Genomic DNA, 16,477 nt, shown 5'->3' with positions numbered 1-16,477 from the left:
CGAGGATGTTGACTTTGTGTAGCTTTAGCATCAGTTTTTTAGCACGATATCGTATATGTAGCATTCATGTGCATATTTAAACACCTTTTACTGGCTTTTTATATTAAAAAATAATCAGCTGGAGACAGTTTTCAACCAAGTCATGGAGTTTAAGCGTTAGCATTAGCTTACACTAGCTAGCTGCAACAGATAAAATTGTCTTTTCAGCTGACAAAACAGATGGTCATCAGCTAGAAATGAAAAGCCTGCTTCTGTTTATATCGGTGTGAAATCAAAGGCCATTTGATTAAAAAAAATTACCATTAATTTCGAGTGTTAAATCTGCCACCGTTATCACTGTAAACTGCATATGAGCGGTGCAAAAACAGAAAGCTTGATTATTTGTCCAAGAGGTGAATCAGGAGAGAAGAGCAAACACTTCCAGAGCAATACAGCATTTCTGCTGAACCGTAAAGACACAATTGGATCTAGTCCAGCTGCAGCCAGAATAAATTCAGATTTGATCGTTGCTCGCATTGACTTTGGCTGACAGAGTGGCAGCTGGGGGCTCAATTAATAAACAACTGTTCTACTCTTGGCTTTGCATTAGCTCAAACCAAACAAGCTGTCTTAGGAAAAATGTGGTTATGTAAAGAGGTTTTCACTTCACACACACACACACACACACTTCCTCCCCCCTCCCCTTGCCTTTTTCAACCTACACTGAAAAAACAAAAATATCTCATTTTTTTATGTGGGTGTACAGACAGCAGTGAATGCAAAAAAAGAGAGAGCAATGTCTCATTCTCACAAAAAATGAGAAGCCTCTGTGACAACAGTTGCCATTTTAGATGATGTTAATTGTCGAAAAGCCTTGTTGTATTTGAGAACTGAATCACTTTTACATGCATGAAGTCATCAACGCCCCTCATTCATTCATTCATTCATTCATTCACACTAAAGAAATCCCCCAAACGGACAGAAACGCTGCATCGTTGTTTAGATCGCTGGCTGTGAAAAGACAACACCTTGTTCCTATTCTTGCAGAAAAAAAAATGTTCCACTATTCAAATGTGCCATTTTAAAGTTGTTGCAGTTGAAACAGGTGAGTCATAAAGCTCGACTGAGCCAGGAGTCCCACTCTGCAGTCTGCAGGAAGCCTGTGATATGATGGTGGGCGGCTGTCACACAATCACTTATTAATGGGTAGATTTGCCTCACTGCAGCAAAGTTTCTTTGGGTGACAGCGTGTTTCTCTGAGACAGTTTTTGCAGCAACTGCAGCTACTTAACATGAAAAATTAGAAACTATCCAGGCTGCAGTTTAGTTCAGTAATCTGGGTCGCCTCTTCTCACACTAAAGATTAAATTCAATACAAATGAGCCTGTGAATTGTGTGCTAATTATACTGTGATGCTTTCTCGTACATATGAATCTTTTCATCACATGCCGTCGTTGCCCTGCTAATACATTTCTTTACATGGAACTGGTTGCTGCGTGAAAACTTTCCATTTATTTACGCATTTATCTGAGAGGTGTTTCTGACAATGTGGCAAAAAATAGCATGACCTTTTTCGTTCGGTGATGTGTCATACCTCGACCAACTGACACTCATGGTGGCTTTAGTTCAAGGTTTACAGACGCAGGATAAAAATAACAACATGGTGTCTTGGCAATAGACACACCAGTGCACCCAGGACACCAGTTTCTTCTGCTGCCAATGACATGAAGATATCGACAATTACAAATCTAATATAATAAAATAAGGAAAAAGAAAATTATATTTAACTTATTTTAGCTGTTTCAAATCAAATCATCTTGTGTTACAGACCTTTCTTTGACTAAGTGGGCTGTCAGAACATGTTGCATTATGGGGCGGCCTTGTTTCTTTTACATGTTTATCTAAGAGAAACGTGAAACTGAGCAAGAAGTAAAATTTCCCTCCGTGCTGGTATGTTTCTGTTCTCTAGCTTTAAAACAACAGTCTAAACGGCTTGCTACGATTGAGCTACTGTGGAAAATATGAGTTAACGCAGGGGAAACACAAGTGTAAAAGTGAGTGTGAGTTCAGAAAAGGTCATTTGAAACTTAACCTAACCCATCTGACTGTATGTGCACTCACATAAAGTTAGACCTATAGATTTGTGAATTTTGTGTGGTTCTAAACAGATCAAAATACAAAAACATTGGCCTGTTTTACAAATATTACTGATGTCAGCCTTAGCCTAATTGGAAACATTAGCTGAAGTGTTCTGTTGTAGTTGTTGTAGTCCTGAACACTTGTCATTGAATTCACACGGCAATCCTGTGTTAATGCTAATTAGCCTTTTGTTAACTGTTAACTAATATTATTTATTCATAAAAGGAAGAGAAAAATGTCTTTGCTCTGGAGATTTATAGCTAGCTCCTTTAGTGTCCTAGTCTCTGCAGTTGAGCGGGCAGGGACAGGTAGACACAAACAAACAAACTTGTAAACAAACTTGCTTTGCTAACTGTAGCTAACTGGGCTAAAGACAGATAATGACACGTTGATCCTGAAGAACACGTTTAAGACTGTTCTACATCTAAAATGGCCGACCTTGACAGTTTTAGGTACGTTTTCAAGCTGATCACATTGTGCCATTTAGCTAGCTTAGCTCATTGCTAGCTAGCTGTAAAATGACATTAGCTAGCGCACTTTTCTCAATGAATATTTGTTTGCTAGCTCGTTCAACAAGCCAGGGGGACATATTATGTGCCTATGTTGAGGATAAGATGAAGACATTGGTTAGAAACGTAATATGTTTGCTTCCTTTCAGTTCCCTGTTTGTGTTTTGTCAGTTGCTTTCCCTCACGGGAGTTTATCTATGTTCCCAGGGTCCCATGTCCTCCTGCTCGATATCCTCTTAATATGACATATTAAGGAGACATTTCAAATGGTTTAATGTTCTCAGCAATGTTTTTAACCATGGTCAAATGTTCAATGTATGTTTCCCTGGGTCAATGTGTTGAATCACCCACCTACAGCTTATAGCTTCCTGATGTTATACTACTTGAAACCTACGCCCTCACATTCGTGGGCGAGATATCTCCACAGTGGCTGAACGGATTTTTACCATTCAAACTTCATTTGAAACGTCCATCTCTCTTTGTTCTTTCATAATTTGGACATGCGAAGATAGCCCTTAACAGTCTCTTACAATGTTAGTTTATATCAAGATAGGCTAGACCGACTCAGAACAGAAGAAGAGCAACAGAACAACTTTGAGAAGACGTAACTGTGGAGCGGTACAACGGGATTTCACGAGGTTCAACTTACTGTGATCGTGCGAGTTTGTGATAAAGTCATGGTTATTAGGGTTATCCCTAACCCCTAATTTTTAATCAATAATCACAGAAATGTTCTTTCTTTAATATCTGTAAATGTTTCAAATCAGTAGGACGTATCTTTACATTTATGACCCCTCCCTCACACAGATAGAAAGGTAAGGTTACTGCTTTATGCAACTGAAGTTGAAAATGAAATGTTTTGATTGGTTGTATGCAAATAAGTTCTACATCTAGGTGGATAGATAACCAATGGTAAGCCAGCTAGCACAAGTACTACTACTACTACATTTGGATACTAAATGAAGAATTGAAGCATTTATATTTATTTTATTAAATTGAATTTGTCAGGGGACAATGTAAAAAAAGTATCTTAAATATAAATAAATACAAAATACAATGCCATATGCACAAGACAAATCCCATAAAGTAACTCTTCTCTGAAGTGGTGCAATAACTTTAACTTAAGTAAAAGTAGTAATACCACACTGTAGAAATACTCTGTACAAGTAAATGTCCTGCATTTAAATTGTTGCTTATGTAAAACTAGAGAAGTATTAGCATAAAAATACACTTAAATAATACCACTGCTTCTATGAGAGTCCTATTGAATTGTTATTTACAGTGGTGCAAAGTAACTAGTACTGTACCTAAGTACAATTTTGAGGTACTTATTCTTTAATTAAGTATTTCCATTTTCTGTTACTTTATACTTCTACACTATAATCCAGAATAAAATATTGTACATTTTACTTCACTACATTTATTTGATAACTGTAGTTACTTTGCAGATTCAAATTAATAATATAAAATGTAATCAACATTTATCAGCTGCAACATTAAAGTAATGTACAAAGTAATGCATAAATAATTCAAATTCAGTAATGTAATATACATTATTCTGAAATTTGAAATTATTCTGCATAATGAGCGCTTTTACTTTTTGTACTTTGAGTATATTTTGATGCTAATACTTTTGTACTTTGACATAAGTAACATTTGAATACATGCCTTTTACTTATAAAAGTATTTCTACACTGTGGTATTACTTTTACTTAATTAAAGGATCTGAGTACTTCTTCCACCACTGTGTATTTGAGTGGTTTGTTCGGCATCAATGGAGGCCACAGTTCATCCATGTTTTTTTTTTTTTTTTTTTTTAAATTTACCATCACAGGCACCGGTGCTGGTGCAGAGAGACCCACTGTTGTGTCCCTGCTGCGGGTTTGTGCATGGGAAAGCCCGGTCGGTAGTGGCGGAGGGGCACAACGTGACCTGACAACAAGGAACCTCCGGGAAAACCGTCAGTCCTCAACTATGTGCAGAAGAGAGGGTGGGTGGGGGTCCGCCAGGGGGTCTACGACAAACGACACGAGCTGCGTCTCCTCACCGCGCGACCAGAAAGGAGTCTTAATACAGTCGGACCGCGGGGAGGAGGAGGAGGAGGTGCAGCTTGACGAATACGGATCGACACGCGAGGGTGAAACTCTGGCTTTCAGTGTCAGGACGAGGAATCAGCGGCCGTCGGGAGCTCCCCACTGCCCGGAGAGGACACCCCATGGCTGAGAGGCGGAGACGGGACCCCCGTTGACGTCAGTGGGCCTGTCTGTTTCCTGCAATAGAAAGTGAGAGAGAAGGTGAAGGGAGAAAACACAGAGCTGTATCCCCCCCCCCTCCTCCTCCTCCTCTTTACGCTAAAAGGTGTGTTACAACCCTGCACCTGTGAGTATTAATACATTCACTTTAGGTGCGCTTGTTTTGTTTTTCTGCGTGTTTTTCAATCTGGAGCCGGAGCGGGGTTCTGTCACTGATATAGGTCGCTGTCGGTAGCTGCAGCCTGAGAGAGGAGGACATGCTTTTATCGGTGTCCGCCGTGTGTCTCTCGTCCGGTTTTAGCCTACCGTGAACTTTGAAGCATCTTTTTTAGTTTTATCAGGTGGAGGCAGGTGCGCCGTTTTTTTTTTTTTTTGGCGCAGTGTTTCCTGTGTGGACTTCTGCAGCAAACCGTGCTCCGAGGAGGCAGCTTGAGCTCTCCGGTGCTTCTCTACGCAGCGCTCTTTGTTGCTCTTTTGCACTGTAGGTAAGCCAGAAGCTATTTCTGTCACCTCAAGCGTGTGTTCATGTGTCATTGCCACTGCTGTGATAAATGTGCATGTGTGTGTGGAGGCTGGAGGTTTTGGCCGCGGCGCTGTTTCGTTGGATAAGGTGGAAGTGTCCCATTTGAGCGCTGTTGCGGAGACAGTGAGGGGTTTTCCCTGGCTCCTCCCTCACTTACAGGGCGTTCACGTGTTGCAACAGGCACAAAATACGCTATTCCCACGCATTGTTTTTGCTGACTTCATTGCATGCGGTTAAATCCCAATTAATCATTTCCTTCGGCTGTGTTTATCACGATTGCGCCCTGTGAACCAGGCGCTCATCTCTCCTGCAACGTGGACAAAAAATAAATAAATCTGTGCATCACTTTACGTTAATATTTCCTCACGTTTAACAGTCTTATTAATTATGTCACACACTCTCAGACACCGTCAGTGCGTGACTGTGCGTGCACCGCCGCCGCCGCTGCTGCTGCTGCCCTGCTTTTACATAATGCCTCTGGTTGATCCTCAGGTGTGAACGAAATCATCATCATTAGTCACCTGTAAGTGCATTCCAGCCAGACAGGGTTAAGGGACATAGCGTTACAGCGCAGCTTTGGCGAATGACCGGTATGATGTTTATTTATTTTTTTCAGTATCAGGGTGTTTCCTCACATATCTGTGCACACACGCGCACGCACGCACAGAGACACGCAGACAAGCTGGCAGACGGACTGACAGACACGCCTGAGGAAATGTGCACGTCTCCCTCCTCCGCGCCGTCGAACCTGCACCGAAACAAAATCGTGCATCAGTGAGAGGAGCCAGGTGAGCAGCTCTACATGTTTCTGTCGTGCGACCTGGATGTGTTTTTTATGCGACCTGCTGCAGGCGCGAGTCTATACCGAAATCCACCGTGAGATGATGTCATTGCTCTAGCTCCACATGTACCCAACTGTATGGAGAGAAAAATCATCATCCAGTTGTAGTAAGTGTTATGTAATATTGTTGAGGTGGGAAACAAAGGCTGATTCCTGAAGCACTGCTGCTCTCTGCAACGTGCCCTGCTCTGACAGGGGTAGAAGTGTTATTGGGACATGGTGGAGATGATGCAAGGGCAAGAAAGCTTAAAAAATATGATTTTAAATTTGATATTTATTCATGGTTTTGTGATTTTTCTTTTCCATGCAGAGGCCAGCTTTTCTTATGCGGTTGTTTTATGCATATCAGGCAGCTCACAAAAAGCTTTTGCAGCTCTGTGGGTTTGAAATCTTGATAACATTTAACTTCACCCACCTTTTTTTTTTTTTTTTTTTTTTTTGCATTAAGTTGTTTTTAGCAAACCAGAATTTGCATGAAACCTATTCTAAGCTTCTGATCTTTCATTTTATTAAAGGGCATCGAACGCAGTCAGAGTGAAAACAATCCCCCGTGAAGGTGGGTTCAGTCTTTTTGGTTTTTTGACTTTCTGCAGTGATCTAACTTCAAGATTTCTCTGATAGTAACCTCTGTGTGGCCGCCCAGCTGCCGCCGAGCGTTCATCACCGGCACACACACACACACACACACAGGACCTTATTGTTTGCATTGTTCGTCATCTGCACTGACATTTGTCAAAGTGAAGAGAGAGCACCCTGTATCAACCGCTGACATGTCAATCAGACGTACCCCATAAAAGCCAGTGGATCCTCCACCTCTCTGTCCGCTTTGTTTGAGATCAGAGTGGCAGATAGCAGCTGCTGCAGAGGTTATATTGATATGGGTAGAACATATTCACACCTCCTCCCACTGACAGCAGCCCGAGCCACACTGCACATTATTACACAGCAGCTCGGAGAGGAGAGGCCTGAAATGAAAGAGTCCAGTCGGGGCACCTGTTAGAGGACTAAAGTCAATCAGCGACTCTGTCCTGGACTTTCAGACCGCTGCCAAGTGAGGGCAGAGGACTCTACGCACGGCAAAGGCCAGCATAGCGCCTTATTGTTCTGGTGTGAGTTCACGCTTAGCTGATTCTGACTGTGTGTGTGTGTGTGTTTCCTCTAGATGTACCCAGACTGCGGCTCAGGAGTCGACTCTTCTCAAGGTCCAATGCTAGAAACCGCTTTCCCCAAGATGCACCTGTGAACTGAGGCGGAAAGATGCCGCGCACCAAGCAGAACAACCCGAAAAATTTAAAAGGTGAGTTCACGCTACTTGAACTACTTTTTGAAGGGAACGCACTCACATCCATGCTGTGTTGTGCATTCCTTGTCAGCTGGTGGATGTTATGTGTTGATTTTTAGATGTAAGGCCAAATAGTAACTACACGGTAGCCTCCTCCGACCACAAAGCAGTTAGATCACAACATATTGTTGCCTGAGATGTGTTGTTTGGCTTAAAATAGTATGCTTGTTTCCTTCCTCCTTGGCTTTCCTTGTACTCAACCAGTTTTGTCTGCCTGAGATGGAGAAATCCGTTTGTTGACCCCCTCGCTCTCCCTTTTCTTACACTCCCTACTTATTACTACGCCATGTTGTAGATCTGACCTTTTACTGCATCACCAACTGTTTCCACACCACCGAAGTTGCTCCCTTTTGTTGGAGTCAACGAGTTTTGCCAGATTGGATCATTCCCTCCCAATTCAGCTCTTTTCGGTTCAATTTGGACTTATCCCCTGATGTAAAAGTTAAAGGCTTTAAGTTTAAGAAGAAGCTTAACTGGGCACAGAGTTTCACTGATGACTGACAAATGATGTTTTTCTCTATCCAAAGACTTTGTGGCGATACGATTTAAAAAAAAAAAAAAAAAGTGCTTTCCTTATTGTTGCTTGAGCCTCACTGTACAGATTAATAAGACGGTGTGGCCCCTCATTCGTCCAGGAGTGTTCTATCGTCGAAAAGGTTTCAGTCGTAGTCATCTGGCAAAACGTCTGCCGAAACGTCTTGATTCTGAAAACAGTGTCCAGATGACTACGACTGAAACCTTTTCTACGATGTACAGATTAATGTATGTGCAGAGCTGAAAAGTAGAAGGCTGTTCTCACATTTGTCTACTGAAGGAGGAAAGTTTCTTTAACTTAAATCTGACTTGAACACGTGCATGTACGAGATTGTTTTTGTTACATTAGAGCTAGTTTGGAAGTTATTTGCATATTTATAGATTCTGGATTTCTGAGTGAGGGAGTGGATGTAACTGAGCTTTTTTTGTGGAGAAATCATATCAGACACATCATTATTCAAAGTAAGAGAGAGTGTTGTACGGACGGGGATCTTCATTACAGTGAGGGTGGCTTTGAGTTTGCCTAAATTTATAGGCTACTAATAAAACAGGAGACTGGAGGTTTCACAGAGGCGAGATGCGGCGTAGTTGTGACAAAGCTGTGTGTGTTATTTTAATAAAATATCCTCATATCCAAATTAATTTAGTAATAATTACTATAATTTCATACATACATGTGTTGGACGAACCAAAAACTCTTTAGAAAACAAAGCATTTTTTTTTGTTTGAGGCTGTAATGGGGCAGCGTGGTGTCAGTCAAATCTGGCAAACTCCTCCACAGTGAAGCCGATAGCAACGTTGCTTTCAGCCATGCTTATATATAATCCTGACATAAATAAATCAACACATCACAAAATTGTAAACAGATTTTTATCACATTACAACTTTATTGTGCACGTCTACTCTGTCGTGTCTCGGCATCTTTCTGATTTGATGGCGGGAGTTTGCTTTTCTCTTGAGGTCTTTGATGTAAACGGATCATTCTGGCTTTGTTAGGCTGCATTATTTGTTCATACCGTCTCATATCTGATGAGACCAGTGTGTTAAATGAAGACGTATCTATTCAAACAGTATTTGGTGTGTGTGAATGTGTCGCCATGAATGAGAAAATAGGCATTTCTGGGGTGAATCTTTAAGGATCCTCATACAGCAGAAAACACTTGGATATAAACAGAAGTCCTTAAAGTCCTTAACAGTACATATTGAAGATAATAGGGCTGACACAGCATATTGAAGCTGCAGCATCTTCCCATGTTAACACAGGACACCAACTGGCTTGAAGGATTTCGTGTTATGTTGAATTGACAGATTTATGTGTCAACAGACGTTTGCAGTTCACAGATCTACGAATTTGCAGCGTTACATGCTGGGTGTGAAAATGTGCATCACTGCCATTCCCCAGCAGTCGATCCACACAGCAGATTTCCTCATGACTGTGAGCAGCGAGCCAGAGTCCTTCTGTTTATTTATCATATAAACACTTCTTGTGCGCTTTTTTTTTCTCCATTGAGATTGCTTGGCCAAACAACATAAATAATTAAGTTTTAGAACAGTACGTTACATCGAGGACGACAGAAACGGCGGCCAAATGATACTTGATTCTATTTTTAATGCCGACTGTTCCCTTGTTTCTTGTGGTGCAGACAATAGAGCTGCAGCTGTGCAGTGATTTTGGATTTTTTACTTGAGGGTAAAAGATGTGGACTTGAAAAGAGCGTAAATGACAGTGATTTGATTGGGATGGAAGATCCCTAATTCAGGAGCGGGTTCAGAGACTTTTGAATGAAATTTAAAGACTCAAATTGAAAGCCTGGGTTCTCTGTAATACTAAAATCTACATCATTAATACTTGCATTGTTTATTCAGTCTAATAAATGAATGCCAAATTAACAACTTTAAATATTCTAATATGAAATAATATCAATGAATAGCTGCTATTTGTACCTCCAAATAGTCCACAGCCATGGACAGATTGTGAGACAACAGGCCCCTGGACACAGACATGTAAAAGGCCCCCAACCCCTCCTCCACAGGAGCAAGACCCCCAGACTGAAACCGACTACGTCATTTGTAGTCGTTCTCTGTGTGGTTGTTTTGCGTCTCTTTGGTCTTTTTGCATCTCTTTGTGGTCTTTTTGTGTCTCTTTGTGGCCACCCTTCTGGTCCCGTCCCTACCTTTAATTGTAAAAATGCTGGTGCATTTTCCTGTTTTGCCATTAGGTTTGTTCTCTTATTAGGATCTTTATCCACATTTGACCTGACAGTGATTTTTAAAATTGGGTAAAGAATTACATTTTAAAGGCAGTAGAAGCAGCTAGGCTCTCATTTCTTCCCTAAATACAATAGTGTCTTAGAGTGTTAACTTGAACTCGATGTAACTTGCCGTCTCTGGTGAAATCTCTCAGCATGTCATGGGGAGTACTCAGCTCACTTCCTCATCTGATAACTTGTTGAGACATTTGTTTGGCTTCTTGTTTTGCCTTTTGACCCAGTTCATCACCTCTCCTCCCTGGCCTGCACTCAAGGCTTTTCCTTCATCAGGCAGGAAATGATAATTGCAAAGCATGCTATCACATGCTTAAACTCTGCTGTGGAGTCTTTTTCTGGGAACTCCAAAGAACCCTCCTCATACTTCCCTAAAGCCATCACGTAATGATGCTTAAAGACTAGCCTTAAAAAAACTCTTAGCTTGAAGCTAAATGAGGCGTTAACACAGTATTTTCTTTGCTTAATAACAAAGCAGAAATTAATCTCAGCACAGATGCAAAGCTGGTATTTACTTCTGAGTTTTGGCTGGATGACGGGAAGCCTCAGCTCTTCTCGGGTCCTTTCTGCCTCAGAGGCTTGGCAGCCGTCTGACTCTGGTATAAAAAAAAAAAACCACACACTAATTTTCCTCCTGGTCGTCTGCAATCTGACTTGACAGACTTTGTCCTGTTGGGGAACGTAAAGATAGAATTGTTTTATCGACACCACGTCGACCCGGCTGCACTGCTGACATCTATCAGGTGAATTTAAGGCGTTCTTCCTGGTTTGTGTGCGAGCATGTTGGAGGGTACGAGAGCAAGCTTGCTGTCTGAGCTGTAGACAAAACTTTATATGAGCCACGATAACATATTATCTTCACTTGTTTTCAGAGTGAATATGTTAAGCTTTTATTTAAAACATAATTTACAAAAAAACAGTGTGAACTTTATATAATGCAAAAAGTAAACACCCTTTGTCAGTAGTTATAATCTAATACTATCCAATAAAACAGCCTTGTAATAAATCTTTACTTTAAGAAGCTTGTAATGATCCGTTTCTGTTGGCATTGTGGCTGTTAATTCTCTATAGTAAAGAAAAGTAATAGCCTATACACTATAAAGTTTTTATTACTTTTTAAAGTTATATTTCAGGCCCTAGTTAGTGGTGGTGTTGTATTGGACTGCATCGTATAAAGGGAACAATATTTAAAACACCTCTAGAAGAGATTCATAGTTTTTCAAAATTTAAATCACATTTTATAAATTAGTGTAGTTTCATTGTATAAGCAAACAGCATATAGCCTATCACATCTTTTTTATTTCTTTTATCTGTTTTTATGATGTTTTTATAGAGCAAATAAAAAACTAACATGGCAACCCCAAAACCACCCACACACCCCTCGAAGCTCACTTGCACCCACATACACTTGCTTTTTTTAGCTAAAAATCAACATCATACATATGTTAAATACTACATATAGTTTAATGAACTGACAGAAGAAATAACACTGATGTAACACATGTGACATACTGTATCTGAAGTAACATCAGTATTAAGTGAAGTAATATTCTCAGTTTGAGCTGCAACTAACATCGATTTACCAGTTTTAGGTGGGGTATGCGATTCTGGAGAAATACTGTGACAAATACGATGATATAGAGCGAACAGCGACACAGCAAGTAACGTAACTAACGTTAGCTAGGCTGTGGGTTAGCAAACTGCTGCTACAGTTGCTGCTGCGAAGCTAACAGCCAGAGAGGACGAGACGGTTTTCCAGAGCCAGCACACCAGCTCCAGACAGACCGTGAGGAGATTCTCGCTGTAACAAAAGACTTTCCCCTCTGGGATCAATAATAAAGTACTTTTGAATATTGTCAAAAAGACATGTAGTGGATTAGAATCGCATACCCCACCATCGTTTTGTCGCTAAAATGTCAGAAAATAGAGAAAAATGTTGGTTATAATTTTCCACAGCCCCAGGTGATGTATTCAGATGTCTGGTTTTGTCTGACCAACAGTCCAAACCCAAAGATATTCAGTTTACTATCATATATCACACAGAAAAGCAGCACATCTTAAATGCTTGAACTTGAGAAATGTTGATGTTTCTGCTTGAAAAATGATTTAAGACTCAGTTATCAATATTTCTGCAGATTCAGTTTCAACTAATCTGTTAATTTTTTTATTGTATTTTGCATTATATTAAACCATAATACCATAAATGTATTTATTGCAAAAAGGAATTGAGCACCAACTAATGAGCACCAACTATTCATGTGTAAAACAAAAACTACAACTTGACTGGAATTTTTTTGATGACAGAAATTTGTACAAACCCAAAATGATTCGATGCTATCATCACAATATGACCCTGCTGAAAGCTGATAAATCATAATGTTGGTTTATTAAGAAATCCCTCTAGAAACACTTGAAACTGGTGTTTAACTGCAGATGGTGGAGAGGAAGGAACTTTGGGTTTGTTTTGGATTAATCTCTGAGCTACTTTGGGAGAGCATTCCTGGCTGTATTTTTATCTGAATCATAATAAACCATCACACACTGTAAACACAGCAACAAAAGGAATCGTCCGCTGTTTTAAGCTGCATACTCAGTTATTTTCTGAACCCTTATTTTTATTTTTTTGCTCTTCTGAGATGTAAAGAAAGAAAACCCCGCTCTCAGGCGCTCAATGAATCATTTACCCTCGACAGTCTGCAGATTAATTCATAAAACTTAAGCTTAACAAAATAAAGGTGAACTGGGGGAAATGTTTCACTCATCTTAATTTCACAGGTCTTTTATACATTTTTAACGGCATTTCTGCAGCAAATACTCTGATTTCTAGCCCTGCCAAAGGCTGGGCTGGCTGAATGATCCCATGACGCACTTTGTGGGCAACAATGCAGGAAGTTAGGAACTCCTGTCCCCCTCCTGAGTCTTTGTTTACTTTTCTCAAACAGCTGGTCTCTAAGCAGCTCTGGCGGTAAACACAGTGCTTTCCCCTTCAGACCGACACACTCGCTCTCTGTGGACATCAGCAGAAACGCACTCAACACTCCCTGCTGCCAAGTAATGAAATATTCGATTAACTTAATGTGTACAGTACAAACTGTAAAACCAAACAAAAAGTTTATCTACACTAAAAGGTGTCGCCCCACGTACAAGATTTTCTGCATCATGAGTGTTTCTCAGTGAGTAACCTGTGCTGTACTTAAGTACACATTTTAGGTACTTGTACTTTACTTGAGTATTTTGTTTTCATGCCACTTTATATTTCTACTTCACTAAATTTCAGAGGGAAATGTTGTGCTTTTTACTCCACTACATTTATTTGACAGCTTTAGTTACTCATTACTTTACAAATTGAGATTTTAGCTTATAAAATACGCGCAGGAGGCTGCATTACGACCGACATTAGTGACATAAAGGTAAGAGATATTTATGATCTTTTTAATTCAGACACCTGGAGCTAGAAAATCTTAATAAAACAAAAAACAACAGAGAGAGAGACTCTTGTGCTTTAACACAGGAGGTTAAAACATTTTCTTTCAAACATTTTCTTTTATAAGACAAGATAAACTTTATTGATTCCACAAACGGACATTTAAGTGTTACAGCAGCAAAAGTACAAGAAAGAACAGATGCAGAGTAGATTTAAAAATAAAAACGAGGATATTATATACATTAGCATCTACTATATACAAGTGAAACATTAAAAACAAAATAAAATGTACTGAAAATACTAACGTAAACAGTGAAGTGGACTGAGACAAAAAAGTCACAAATAAAGTGAGACAAGGAAGTTGCTTTGATAAATACAAAAATTACACTTGAATTATTATTCCAACAGATTTGACGATGCACAAGTGCTTTCTAGTTCTATACAGTTGTTTTCGCACTTTGGTTTGATCTGTTTTTCATATTTAATGAAGTAATTCTGGTTTCCATTTGTGCAGCTTTTTCATTGCTGCTAACACAGGATACTTCAAGATCTGAAGTAAATGCATTAAATAATTGTTTCTCCTGTGGTGCATACCTTGAACTATGTTGACAAATAATAACTATAAAGTGTTGCTTTTACGCAACATTTTTAAATGGTGCAGTAAAATGAACACATTCTGCTTCAAATTCAAATTAAGTCCCAGTTGTGCAGCATCCTGCCGGATTGTGCGGCCGAGTTAGTTGCAACGGAAAAACGTGACCCGAAGTTCAGTTTATTAACCTCTCTGACAATGTGCACTGAGCTGCGTTCACGCTCTCTTTATACATTTAGTGTCTGTTAGTGGCTTCATCCAGACAGCGCCGTTATGTTCGTCATCAGTCTGTGTGGCATTTGGTTATTCTCTCCCGCTCCCCTCAAAGTGCCCCTGAAAATGCCCAGACTTGTTAGCAACACCGGTGTTTATAGAACTGACTCTGCATTCCTCTTGTCTTATAAAAAGGCTTCTCGCACCAGAGCCCAACAGGTCTGGTCTCCCGCTTTAGGGGAGAACATGCTGCGTGATAAATGGTGAACAACGGCAGTGAAAGGGGCTACATTTAACAAGGTGGAAAATGTTTACCCTATAAAGCCGAGGCAGGGAGACCGAGACGGAGTTTCTCATCTCTCGGACATCCTTCACTGTGCTGACAAGGATGTTTATGCACAGAAATAAAGTTTGTGTATTTTATTACATTAACTCTGATGGGTGATCAATGTTTAGGAGTATAAGTTGTAAGAGATGGGGGGGGGGTTATTATGCTTTTAAGCAGATGCAGAATTGTCTTCACTGGCTAAAATTTGAAAAAAGGAAAACCGTTCAGATTCCCGTCTGTCAGCACACGTTGTTTTTCACCGCCTCAGTAATTTGCAAGAAACAGTTTCCTTTTTTAATGATCAACCGTGCTCCTGCCCTCAGCGCTGACTGTGGTTGGATATCCAGTGTCAGAATAGACTTCAGCAGCAACCTGCACTAATCAGGGTTAAACGCTAACTCGGAGATGTTTACTTTTCTGGCCTCGTTTTGAGGAGAACTGAGCTTCATTTAACCCTCAGAGAGAGGTTTGTGATGCCTCTTCTGTCAGCTGGTTGCTTCGGCCTTGTGCTTTGTCTTTAACCTGCTCTGAAGTTCTTCCTAATCCCTTTTAATCTCACTGTATGCAGGAGACCCTGCTTCAGCAACCGTTTGCTTTGTAGAAAACAGAAATGGGGGGGGAAACCCAAACAGAATGCAAATCATGAAGCCCATCTAATTTATAATCACTTAATTTCATTTTTGCTAAGAAATTGGTATATGTGTGCGTGTATATGATATTTATTAATTTATTTATTCGTGGTCTTTGTTATGACTAAATTTAAGTTGCATTTATTTTTCTGCTGACACAACATCCCCTAGCCTTTTGGTTCTGACTATTAAATTTGTTTTGATTAATGCAGTATCAGTTTCTGGCACTAAAAGTTGTTTGTAATATCACTTTAATTCCAGCGGACACACACGTAGTTAACCAGTGTTATGTTAAAAAAAACATAAACAAAGTCCGAATCAGTGTTAATGTCAGCAAGCTAGGCTAACTACAGTGGTGGAAAGTAACTAAGTACATTTACTCAAGTACTGGAAGTAGAATTTTGAGGTACTTTACTTGAGTATTTCCATTTTCTGCTACTTTATACTTCACTGCATTTGTTTGATAATGTCGGTTTCTTTGTAGATTCAGATTAATAATACAAAATATAATCAACAAATGTATTCATATAATATAATTTGACTTTATTGATCCCTTGGGGAAATTCAGAAGCTACCCAGCAGTATATAAAGTTATTTTTTTATATATATATATATATATATATATATATATATATATATATATATATATATAAAAACTTCACTTTTACCAGCTGCAACATTAAAGTGATGTACATATTTAATGCATCAATAATTATAACCCAGTGATATAATATATATTAATCTGAAATTGGCTATTCTAATGAGTACTTATATACGAGTATATTTTGGTACTAATACTTGTGTACTTTTACTTAAGTAAAGTTTTTAAATGCAGGACTTTTACATTTCTACACTGTGGTATTGCTACTTTTATTACCAAAACATCTGAGTACTTTTTCCAACACTGG

General features: G+C 39.6%; 1 protein-coding gene across 7 annotated transcripts in view; it reads left to right on the top strand.

Moving 5' to 3' along the window:
• Positions 1 to 4,852: 4,852 nt before the first annotated feature.
• Positions 4,853 to 16,477, top strand: part of hivep1 (HIVEP zinc finger 1) — a 59,987-nt gene continuing 48,362 nt past the window's right edge. Inside the window, exons 1-4 of one of the 7 annotated variants that reach the window (XM_044172914.1) lie at positions 4,893 to 5,364; positions 6,019 to 6,190; positions 6,759 to 6,799; positions 7,406 to 7,540. In XM_044172914.1, coding sequence (XP_044028849.1) covers positions 7,501 to 7,540 — 40 coding nt within the window. In that variant the 5' untranslated portion in view covers positions 4,893 to 5,364; positions 6,019 to 6,190; positions 6,759 to 6,799; positions 7,406 to 7,500. Of the gene's footprint in view, positions 5,365 to 6,018; positions 6,191 to 6,328; positions 6,351 to 6,758; positions 6,800 to 7,405; positions 7,541 to 16,477 lie in introns of those variants that run through there. The other 6 variants (XM_044172911.1, XM_044172915.1, XM_044172912.1 and 3 more) reach the window with 6 other exon arrangements.

Source organism: Siniperca chuatsi, linkage group LG17 (genome assembly GCF_020085105.1).
Source record: "Siniperca chuatsi isolate FFG_IHB_CAS linkage group LG17, ASM2008510v1, whole genome shotgun sequence".
NCBI lineage: Eukaryota > Metazoa > Chordata > Actinopteri > Centrarchiformes > Sinipercidae > Siniperca > Siniperca chuatsi.
Note: the sequence above shows the minus strand (reverse complement) of the source record. Positions and strands in the feature narration are given on the sequence as shown.